Here is a 12,235-nt window from a genome sequence, read left to right as displayed (position 1 = left end):
AATGTGAAGCATTCAAACCTGTCTGATTTCTTGATCTAATCTAAAAAGATTCTAAAGGTAACTTCTTCTTGACCCACCCATTCTCTCATGTCACACAAATAAATAAATGAAAAATCAGCTTTTATATTTTTGTACATACAAACATGTACTGACAGGTCTAGGACTCCTGTTTGCATCGGGTTCAGCTAACTGACAAGCAGCAAGTTACTGCACTGCAACACAAGGCTTTCTCCTTCTTCTAGGCTACAACATGATTAATAGCAAAAAAGTTACTTTCATTTGATCCTTGTTCACTGGTTATAATCAAATTAGTCTTAGATAGTTAATGGATGGACAATTACAGCCCAGAGTGCATAATCTCAAATGGCTTGCTGGTAGTAGAGAAGATACCAACAACATACAGGCAGCTCATTTTTGAAGCAGACTACCTTCCTATTGCGGCTGAAGCATGATAGCAAATGAAAGATGGGAAATGAACACTGCTAAAATCCCTGCTACTGCTGCTTAGAAACAGGATTTCTGCAAGCCACGTAGCACTTCTTCAAAAACAAATTTAAGCATTTTGAACAAAACACATAAATTACAAAGGAGAAAAAGAAAATACACGACAGTTTATTTTTCCAATGTAAATGCCAAAGAGTAAGCATGGTGTCACTCACCAATGACACCCAGCAGCTGAACAGATAGAAAAAATAATAATAAAAAGCATGTTACTCACTGACTGAATTAACAAATGTGGAGAAAAAACAAAACAAAACAAAACAAGCCCAAAAGAAAAGAGTATACTCTTTCAAATATTTAACAAGTTAAGTTCAATTAGATTTCTATTATGCTGTAAGAAGTCCAAGAAAACCTTCACTTTTCCTCTTTTCAATCAACATTACAATTTGAGGAAAGAGGGAGGGGAAGATGCACGCTGAAGAAGTCATAAATTTCTGTTTAAATCCTCCATACACATACAAGCACATAACAAGGTACTTGTTAACTCAGAGAGTAAACAGCTGAGTTTAAAAAAAAAGTCTAATGAAAAAATGTCTTTAATAAATTGCCGTTTACAAAAGTTACACAATTAAAAGTGGAAGAGATCTGGGAGCTGCCAACTACCCCACAGTCCAGGAGTAGCAGTGTAGCAGTGAAACATCTCAAGTGTTTGTAGAAACCAGATAAGCTTTTTTTTCCCCCTCCAATAAAGAGCAATATAATAAATCATTAAAAATACAGCAGCAAAACAAATCTTGGGATCTTGTTATTAGTTTTGAAAACAACATTTAATAATCATGTTTTAAAAAGAAAACTACCAGTCTTTCTTTTGCTCTCAGTAGAACAGGGTACAAATATTACAAAATCCTGCATCTTAAAAGATCAGTAATAACTAGTATTTACACTTGTTAACATTTGGATTCTTTTCAACCCAGCTTCAATTTTTTAAAACCCCAGTAAAGCAATGATCGCTGTGGGGAGAGGAAGGAGATGGAGAAAAAGCTTTGAAAACCAGAGCGGATGATGGAAGAGAACACTGCTTTGAGCTATGATGTATTTCCTACAAAACAGTTTTCAATTTTTCTGTTACAATCAGGAAGTGAAAAACAAACTGAAATGCTTATTTCAGATCCCTAGTGACCGCAGTTCCCAAAAGTCCATCCATGGTGCAATCCTTCTGCCATCATAAGTTAACAAGACCTAAGTCCATATGGGAAAAGAAGAATTTGTAGCTTTATTTCTAAACTCCTGCCCTCCTTCATCTCACTCACTTTCACCCAATCAAATCACAATCTTTATCAGATATAAGGGCAATGATTTGGAGAAACTACACGGCAGTGCTCATACACATAAAGTCAACAATTTAAAATTACTTTCTTGTGTGACATAATTTTTACATTTTAAACTCAGGTTTTTATGCACAAAAAATTTTTTGGAAGGCAATAAATTAAATCTTGAGATTTAAAATGTAAAGCATCAGTACTGCAATTTTCGCAATACTTCTGTAGCAAGTAGTTAAGCATGATAATCTATGTTGACAGACATATGGCTACATCTTCTACAGTAATGTTTAATTTTGCACTTTTGGCAGGAGAGAAGTCCTACCTACCAAGTTCTACCTTTGGTAACACTAGTACTGCTGGTGGTGAGAGAGGTGTCAGAAGAAAAATAATGTCTCTTTTGCATATTCATTTTAAACTGGACAATTGTGGATTTATTCAGAAGATATTTGGGGTTTTTTCCCCCTAAATGTTAAGAAATCAAAACAATGGTTTTATGAAGTTTGAAAGTAACATAATTTAATAAAATAAATATTTACAGAAAATAAAACTGTTTCCATAAATGCTCCTATAAAATGTTGTGAACACAGTTGTGACTGACCCCTTGCAGCTGTGAATGAGGGTCTGGAGGGCAGAAAGCAAGAAAGAACTCTGCAGTCCCCAGCTATGATGCAATGTACTGCAATTCACCATATGCAGTAGCCGGGGAGGTCGAGTGACACCACCTCTCCCACATCAACCAGCAGAACTGACTAAGTATGTCAAGATGTGCATTCTCATACTGACAGAATTTTTAAGGTCCACTTGCACTATGCATTTTCCCCATGAAGAACTGAATGGAGGTTTAGATTGTCACATACCTACACCTTTGCACATTTCACACTCTTAAAGACAAGGTTAGCCTTTGCCAGAGTGCCTATGATTCTGCAGTTCTGGATGCCTGTGGCTGAAAGTAATTTGCAATAGTTGCAAAATGTGATGAATGCAGTTTTCAAAACAAAACCCTAAAAAGCAAAGAACTAGAAGTACCTCTTTGGCTATGGTCACCCCAAATAAAAGCATTTCTTACAGTGCCACCTCGTGGTTGTCTCTACTATTTCAAGTACCATTTCAAGTACCATTTCACTTATGTTAAGATGTCCCTTCAGCAAATTCTGAAGAACTGAACAGTAGTATACTATATATACATGTATGTACCCCTATGATTTACATGCCCGTATGTAGTGGATCTTTTTAAAAGATTACTGTGCAACTCATAATGGAAAACATTCTTCCTACCAGAAGAATTTCAGTAAAATCTAATTCAGCCTTTATCAATTTTTAGCTTTGGGAATGTAAATGAGAATCACATGCTTTGGACAGCATTTTTTTCCTTCAGAAAAACCCTACAATGACAGCAGCAGAAATTCAAAATTCATTTAAATAAAAACAGTCTGACATTTTAATTAGAAACCACTAATTTGGATAAAGCACAATGACATTCACTATACCGTAATTATGTCAGAAAGACTCCTGAAATTTAAAGGGGTTGAACAATCATTTTTATATATCTTTATTTTTTAAAAAATGTGACACAAGTCACCATCCTTGGCACTGTAATTGATGCCCACCTTTAAATTTTATAGGCTGGAAATACTCCTTTCTGTTAGAGATAATAGCGAACATTTACTTACTTATACAGGACAGGTCTATCTTTTAAGGCTTCCATGGCTTGAGTGAGCACTGGAGAAATGTCACATGATTCTTGTGTCAAAGTCCTGCATTCATCTATAAAATACCAACATAGATAAAAGTGCATTCTTTACATTGTAATGCCTTTTATAACAAGTTGTCACACAAGAAAATAAGTTAAAAACTCAGGCGTTTTTGATTCTGAATTGAAGCCTTCAGAATATGCTACCTGGCCTACTTTGTGTTAATGTAACTAAATTAGCAATAAAGCATAAAGCAATACTTCACTGTAACATGGATGTCCACCACAAATTTCAACAATAATAAATATTAAACAAGCTTAATATACATTTGCACCCCCATGTGCAAATGTTAAATCATTCAACCATCAGAATTCTGTCAGACTCCTTTATAACTGTTTACCACATTCCAGATAAACTATTAAGAAAAAAGGGAGTGAGTATTTACGCAAGCTGTGGGTTTGTTTTGTTGGGGTTTTTTATTGGTTTGGTTTTGAGGTTTTTTGTTGTTGAGGTTTTTTGTTTGGTTGGGTTTTGTTTGTTTTGTTTTGTTTTTTTTTTTACTTCGATCACATTAACTATATAACCCTGTATATTCCATGCAAGAATGTGGAAATCGTATAAACTAAACCAAACATTGGCATAAAATTTCATGACTTTTCATTAGGGTGCTACCACAACCATTATTTGAGGTTTCAGCATGCACTGAACAACAGCTAACAAATATAATAGTGCATTGCAGCACAGGTGTTTTTTTCAACAAATCTTCATGTCAATGTACAGGAACAGAGAAGTAATAAAAAAACATCTACATTTTACACTATCAAGATGTAATATTGAACACTAATGCTTGGATCCATGCAAAAAAAATAACCACCTACTATCATGCAAAAGAGCATCCTGATAAAATAAGGTTGGGTTGGGGTTTTTTCTTTTTTAAAGATAATAAGCCACCCCTCCCACTAAACTCAATCTTACTACCAAATTGCCAAAAATGGAAACTTCCCTGAAACCTGCAAGAAAATGAAATGCCATACACTTAACAATTTGCTTAAGACTACCAAACTGCAGTTTTTGTTCTCTGTAGAAAACCACCTAAAAATACAAATAACACAATTTTACAAACAGAGATGAGACTGGCCGAAAAAAGGAGAGAATCTCCAATTAACTATTTGATTCACAACAAATCTTCCACTAAGAAGGAAACCCAAAGCCTTGTTAATGAATCTTGGAAAGGGTTTCTGCTGAGTTCAATCCACATGAAGGAATTAAAGGAATCATCATAATAATATTCATAAACATAAAAACATTTAGTCCTACTTTGAGTCCATCTGTAAAGTCGTTCGTAAGATGTCTCTTGCAGTAAAGCCATCTGTTCCATAATTTCCAAGCTACAAGACACAGAGATTTTATTTGTAAGTACTATTTTAGATAGTACTAGCAAAGGCATGTGCAGATCAAATAAAATACACCATTATTAAAATTATGAAAATTTTAAAATATATTAGTATTCTTTAGTGTTTTGTACAATACTCTGTATAGTTATAGGAAGTAAAGAATAAGACCTTGCTGTAACTTCTGCTTTTAACTAGTAAATGGTTATCTTACACTCGTTTATGTAGCACTCACCCTGCCCTTTGCTGATTTGTCCGGAGGAGAATCTTGACATCATCATGAATTTGCTTTACTCTTCCTAAAGCCTTGAAAAAATCCTAAATCAATAATAAATGAATAAATAAATTAATGCAGAGTTGAAAAGCACTAGTTTCTTATCCAAATCTCCAGTACTGTATACTCCCCATTCCAATTCCATCCTTACATTCCTTGCAGGTTTGTCTACCAAGTGCTGCTCGTAAAATACAAGCCCCCCTCTGCCACTCCTCATCTTTCATTCCACCTTAAAAGCCTTTGGAAATTTCTCTTTCACATTGCATCATGCTTTTCTTCCACAAACCCCCCAAAAGTAGCAATAGCAGCAAAGATGTGTTTTTAACCTGTCTTTTATGCAGGATGTGTGTGTTTTACATTTATTAGTTAACGCTTCAGGGAGATTCTGAGGTCATTACTATGCATTCCCTCATCTTCTCCCCATTAATGTTAGCAACTATCATGTTTCAGTTTGCTCTTTAAAATATAATGATTATAGGTTGATGTTTTTTGTTTTATTATAACAGGGTAACAATTTCTAAGAAAAATCAAACATTTGCAATAGAGTAAACCAAGGTTTTTCAGGACAATCTTCCCTCCCTGAATAACTCGGCAGCAGCAGTGAAGAAAACAGAAACAACCTAGAAGACACAGACATATAAGCAATGGAAATCCACTAACATTTTCAAGCACGTCTTATTATGAAGAAATCTTTCAAACATCATGGAGAAGACTAGTTAATGCAGACGTAACTGTTATATCTTTTGTGACTTGAACACAGTTTGCCTCAGGAAAGTAGAGTTTCATTGTGGCACAAGTCACATAAAAATACATATATTTTAAGTGAAGTGGGACACTGATTTAACCTACTGCCTTGCATCAACTGTGTTGAAGATGATATTTATAAAAACCCAAATTCTTCTTCCTTCAGGGAAAAAAAAACACAAACAAACCAAAACATTAAAAAATTGCCAAAAGAGAAGCCTGACTAAAAATGTTTTAAGCACGCTAGTTGATTCAATCATAGGGAGAATGGACACACACAATTTTATTGAAGCCTGCCATTTCAGCAGCACAACTATGACTGTATCTCCATTACTTCTGCACATTTTTTAGACAGATCAAAGTATCAAAGGACTAATTCTCATTCTGCTGCAAACTGAGCACTGAACAAATGGCACAGCATTGCTGTCATTGTTCCCTGCAACATGTTTTTTTTAGAAACCTGAATGTTCTTTCACAGTAGTAGTTGGCACAAAAGCATACAGCAATTACTCAAGTGCACAATCATTTAACACATTCCATTTATGCTTTCATTAGCACTGTTTATGGTTTTCTGTTCCAGGTCTTTAATAATGCTTTAACTGCAACTGCAGACAGGATGCCTGTGGAAACGAGATAGTATGTCTCAGCAGGTAGCCTACATTTAAGTGAAGGTTTCTATGCAACTACAATAATAAAATCTATTAGGTGTACTCAATTGTCTCATTATTCAGTCTCTGCTTTTAGTGTAGAACAATGTGCCTTTCTATTAAAACCGTAAATACTCAAAAACTTGTTTTGGAAGGTGCCTATAGATGAATCAGCACGTAACATCTTCATCAACCATATGCAAACCACACATGTGCACAAGGGTGAAGCACTACAAATTTCTCATTTGCTTTATTTGAGTGTGAAAAAATTTTAAAACATTTTCACTAAGAATTCAGACTTCATAAAGGTCTTTTTGAAGTGCAGAACTATATGATAACTTGTTTGCCCCTGTAACTCATTATACAAACTAAAATTTAATGTTGATTTTCTTTCTTGTTCCTTGAATCTTTCATCACACATTTCCAACCCATCAGAAATTCACCATTCTGTTAAAAGGTACGTTCCTCAATTAGAAATTAAACTACAAACTGATAATAAGATTTCATGTACAATTCAGCTAGGATGCTTCTGCATTTTAGTTCAGGGCAAAGCTTTTAATATTCATTGAGATACCTCAGTAATTGGCTCATCTTTAGTGCCTCGAAGGAGGTTCATTTCATCTGGTGTCAGTTGGAATTTTGCTATAAATGCATCTGCAACTTGTGCTTTCATTTCTAGTCTCTGACTGTAATAAAACAGAGTGAAGAGGACATTACCTTTTTATGCTCATCTCAGATTTACTTTACATATTCATACTTTTGGAAATATAATTAGCATTAGAAATTCTATCAGTGTTATCAAATTATAATAGTACGTTCTTGCCATCAAACACTTGAATTACATCTTCACATATAATTTTCTATTAAGCTTACCTAGATAACTGAGTAAAGGCACTATAATAGTAAGTTAGCACATTTGAAAAATAGTAAGTTCTTTTAAAAAATATTCCCTTAGCATTTGTATCACAAGTTATCTAATCCAGATACTTCGTGCTTGTACAGTTACAATGCTTGCAGTTATTTTCTTTCAAATTCATCAAAGAAAGAATGAGGTTTCAAGTCACGCTTTCAGAGACACACAAAGGGCTGTAGCACCCAAAATGAGAAAATGATCATCTATCAGACCCATTTCATTTTAACAACATATAGTCAGGATACAAATTTACTAATCTCACAGGCAATCAAAATATAATGGCTAATTCTCTTGTTGATTACCCTCCCCGAAATGAACGCAGTAGGGATGCAATACGCCAACGCCATCTTGTGGACAGCATCGTTTTGCGCATGTTTTGTCACACACATTGCAAGAACAGACGGACCTGAACGAATATAGTTTTATTCCGCAGGAAGAGACTGGAATTCCTTTAGCAACAGAAAATCAGCTCAAACCGTGGTTTGAACACACAGCATTCCAGGAAATAAACACTACTTTTTCAAGACATTGGGAAGACACTAATCAATTATTTGTAGAAAGAGTAAGGCTCAATCACATTAAGACCATTTCAGCTCCCAATGCAGTTATTGCAAGATAACCACACTTATTATAGGGTGGTAAGACGGGCAAGTACACTTCTAATACTGACTGCAATAATTAGATTTCCTTGCAAGATCAAAGCTTGGAAAGTAAGCTTGCTTTTATTTACTCCTTCTCTACTATTTAACTAGTGTCTGGACTTCATTAAGCTGAAGAAACACAGAAATCAGGCTTCCCTTCCGTAGACATAGATGACCTTCCCATCCCGCAGTTCCACAAACTCTTCTAGAAATCAGATCAAATGCTTTGCAATTGTCAGGACTCTAGCATACTGAACAGCGATGCAACAATGAAAATCTGTAGCACTTTCCAAGCAATCTTGTGGTAGCTCACTGCAAGTGAGGAAAAACAGGGAAGAAGTCTAAAAAGGGGGGGCTCGAGAGTGCATACACAGCTTGGATATAAGAAAAGGCAGGTAAAGGAAGAAAAGAAAGGTATTTAGAAGAGAGGTAAGAGGTTGAGAAGCACCATGATGTTTTGGCAAGGATGTGGAGTCAGTTTTCTAAGCACAAGGAATGGGGCATGGGAAAGTAGTAAACTTAGAACAGAAAGTACCAAAAGAATCTGGATGCAGAGAAGGGAGACATGTCAAGTGATGGGTCTGAAGGGACTGAAGCTGCCCCATCTTCTCTTTGAATAGCTTTATCCAAACTTCTCATACTAGGGTGAGGGCATGCAAGACTATTTTCAAACCTCAACAGACCTGGCACTGTTCTCCAGCCCCACTGATGTGCTTTTCTGACACAGAAAGTGTGGTAGACCTCAACACAGTGCAAGGAGAATGGAAAAATACCATTGTGAAGACATTCAACAAATTTTCAGCGGGAAGAATAGGCAACAGAATCTGAAGAGAGGAAGCCACGGTGTAACTTCAGCTGGAGACAGAGGAAAAAATACCAACAGAAGCTGTCTACAAAACATATTTAAGAGAATTAACAGACAGGAGGATACTAACAAAGGAGTATTTAAATATTAGGGGTATTTAAATATTAGGCTTGTGAGAGAATTTCTGATGATAACTCACATCTGCTCTGCAGTAATATATTTCACCATTGCAACGATACCAAGGCAGCCTAAACCATGCTGTTCAGGCTGCCTTGTCAATCCCTGCTCATCCCTCCACCTTTCCCAAGGTACCAGAACCCTGGAATCAGATCAAGGAACAAATCCAGAAGGAAAAAATCAAAAGTTTTAATTTTGTTTATTTTTTGGGGAGTAGAGGTTATATGTATTCTCTGATGTGGTTTACCACAGGCCTGTACTAAGGCACTGCAGGGTACAAAGTTCTGCACACCCCCTGTACTAAGGGGTGTGCCAGCACAGTGAGCTGCCAGGGGTCAGGGGCAATGACTACTTAGGTCACTGCTGCTGTGAAACTGCTCATAGAAACTACACTTCAGAACTCTTCTGGGGTATAAAAAGAGGTCATTTGAATAGTCAGTTAATAATAATAAGTAATAAATAATAAAAAAATAGGACCTTCCCCCCTCAGCCCCCCAAAAAGCCTAGAGGCATAGCTACTCAAATTGAAAAAATCAGGCAAGGACACTTAAAATTTCACCCAACAGTGCATTCCCATTTCACACCATTGCACTGAGGAAGTCTAATCCATCAATGTCACCATCATTGGATTTGGTTGACAACAGACAACGTAATTTAGTGAATTAACTTTATGTAATAGTTGCTCCAAGTCTCTCCTCTTGTGATGGAAATCTCAATTCAATATAAAACCATAAAGCTGGAAATACTTACACTGGATTATCTCTCCTTTTAGGGAAAAGAACGAAGGGAGGAAAGAGACTAGAGAAAACAAATGCAAGACTTCTTTGGTTTCAACTGAAACAAGATCTCCCACAAACACAGAAGCAGATGGGATGTCGAGAAACTTTTCTGTTCTTCCAAAGTGTGTATCTCCAGAGTGCATAAACTTTCAAATTCTCTTACAGAAGATTTCCATTTACCATTACATCCCGTTCTTCAGATTTTTTGAATGTATACTTTCACCAAACTGGGAGCAGGGGGAACTCTATTTAAGAAGTTCGATATACTGGGCATCACAGTTATTTCCGTTTGCTTTGTGGATTTGCTGGAATCATTTCAAAGAAAAAGGACGAGAGTCAGGAGCTGAACAAGCAGCACACTCATTAATCTGTGCTGGAATTCTGTGCTCCCTTCACTCCTGGGCTTATAAAAATGAACAATGGCAGAAAATCTTGCTACTCAATCTCTGTTTTTAAGTCCTCATTCTGCACAATCCATCCTCTTGCTTTTCTGCTGCTACAGAGAACAAGGTTCAATAAAACATCTTGCTTTAAATTCATTCCCATCCCTGGCTGTGTCTTTGGCTAATACCTGCTGTAACTGCTCACCCTCTACACAGTCCCAATAATTAACTCCTATAAATCAGAGCAAATATCTTAAACTCCAGCATTCTAGCAAGCTGAAAGTTTCACAATGTAAACACAATACAACACCCTCAAGGTGGCAGCAATGTTTCACCTATCTTTCTCAAGACAAGTGATTTGGAGGCGGTGAAAAACATCTAAACCTAAAAGCATGTGTCTGAATTTTGATAAAGCTATTTCTTTCAGGCTCTTTACAAAGCACATGGGAGTTCAACAAGCTGCTCAGTTTCAAAACGCAGGTTAGCCACCTTTGCTTATTCTGGCTATGAAAGTTGCCTTGGTTATCAATCTGCATGAGAGATTCTATATCCTAGATGATGGATCAGGAACAGAACATAAAAGTGCTGCACAACCTTGACTTTTACTTGGCAGTATACAGTATTAATGAAAGCAATACATTCACAGAGGTATTTAATTTTACATATAAATATGTATTTCCTCAGACATAAGCTAACGGATATTTAACTAGAATTTCATCAGCCTTACTCAAGTTTGCTATAGGTATTTTACTGCACTAAGTGCTATGCAAAACACAATCCAGGTAACAACAAAAGCTAGAGTAAGGAAATCTTACATACAACCCACAGCAGTTGGTACCTGTGCAGACACTTGGACAATACAAGACTCACTGGCCTTTCTGTAAATATAATCATTTCTAAATTGTGTCTGAGCGAGAGCAGTAGAGCAGAGGAAAGGACACACTGTGCTGTTATCCCAAAGGTGTCTGTTATTTTCCCTTTTACCAAAGTTATCCCTGCATAAAGGAACAAAACTAACAGATCATGGGAACACTGCACCGATGCAAAGGGGGAAGTGTCAAGCTCTGGTAGACTTCAGAGCTTGGGTGGGGGACGGGACTCCAACAAAGAGCAATTTCCCCAGTTTTAATCGTTACCAGGGAGACAGAATTCTTTTGCAAGAGAACTCAAAAGGCTGGGAAAACTATGCACTTCATGCACTTTTCCCTTGAATCAAATACAAATGCGCACTGTTTGTCAGGATTATCACCTAGACAGCTCAAAAAATGAGGTGGAGGAGAAACAAGCTTTTCAAAAGTTTAGTTTTATCTTGCCACCAAATACAGCTTAAAAATCTGAGAGCTTCCTTTACCTAAGACGAGTCACAGCAGCATGTTCTGAAGTTACTTTCTATTTCTGGTACTTAGGAATCAACATATTTTTAAAGCCTCAGAAAGATGGAGTACTTCTAACTCATAAAGAAATAACAATCATCTCTGACGTATATAAATGCTTTTCAGCAGCAGCTGGCAAAATTGTTTTTCTGTGATGTTTTTTATGGAAAGCAAATATACAAGACTGTATAATAAAATGAACTGGTAAGAGTTAGGAAACCATTCTTGAACAAGTACAAGATGCAAAAATTAATTTGTAAATGTTGAGAACAAATGCTTTTATTCTACATTTTGCAGTCAAACAGCTTTTATTAAAGGAGAACTGAAATACTGTAGAGAAGGTATTCAGTGACCAATTCCACCACAGAATAGAATTATGAAGTCTTCTCCTTAATTTAAAAACAGGAAGGCACAGAAAAATCATAGTGAACTGCCTGGCATTCCCAGGATACAGGAAAACAGCAGTAATATTATGGGAGGCTTTAGTGAGATCTCATCTGGAAAACAGATCACAATCCTGATCATCTGTGTTCGAGAACAACGGACTCCCATTAGACCAGAGCTAGCAGGATGATCATGGGAATGGAGAACCTAATTTATGAGAGGACATGAAGGAAGCTCTCAAGATAAAGGATGAGATGAGAAAACAGCCAA

At 36.4% G+C, this 12,235-nt stretch overlaps 1 protein-coding gene across 1 annotated transcript in view; it reads right to left on the bottom strand.

The window, feature by feature from the left end:
* Positions 1 to 7,770, bottom strand: part of COG6 (component of oligomeric golgi complex 6) — a 38,346-nt gene extending 30,576 nt beyond the window's left edge. The window contains exons 1-5 of the mRNA XM_010011194.1: positions 7,686 to 7,770; positions 7,085 to 7,227; positions 5,081 to 5,163; positions 4,772 to 4,842; positions 3,434 to 3,527 (exon numbers count right to left, since the gene is read on the bottom strand). Of these exons, the coding sequence (XP_010009496.1) occupies positions 3,434 to 3,527; positions 4,772 to 4,842; positions 5,081 to 5,163; positions 7,085 to 7,227; positions 7,686 to 7,770 (476 nt within the window). The remainder of the gene's footprint in view (positions 1 to 3,433; positions 3,528 to 4,771; positions 4,843 to 5,080; positions 5,164 to 7,084; positions 7,228 to 7,685) is intronic.
* Positions 7,771 to 12,235: the final 4,465 nt, after the last annotated feature.

This window comes from Nestor notabilis, unplaced genomic scaffold, assembly GCF_000696875.1.
Source record: "Nestor notabilis isolate BGI_N333 unplaced genomic scaffold, ASM69687v1 scaffold11530, whole genome shotgun sequence".
Lineage (NCBI taxonomy): Eukaryota > Metazoa > Chordata > Aves > Psittaciformes > Psittacidae > Nestor > Nestor notabilis.
Note: the sequence above shows the minus strand (reverse complement) of the source record. Positions and strands in the feature narration are given on the sequence as shown.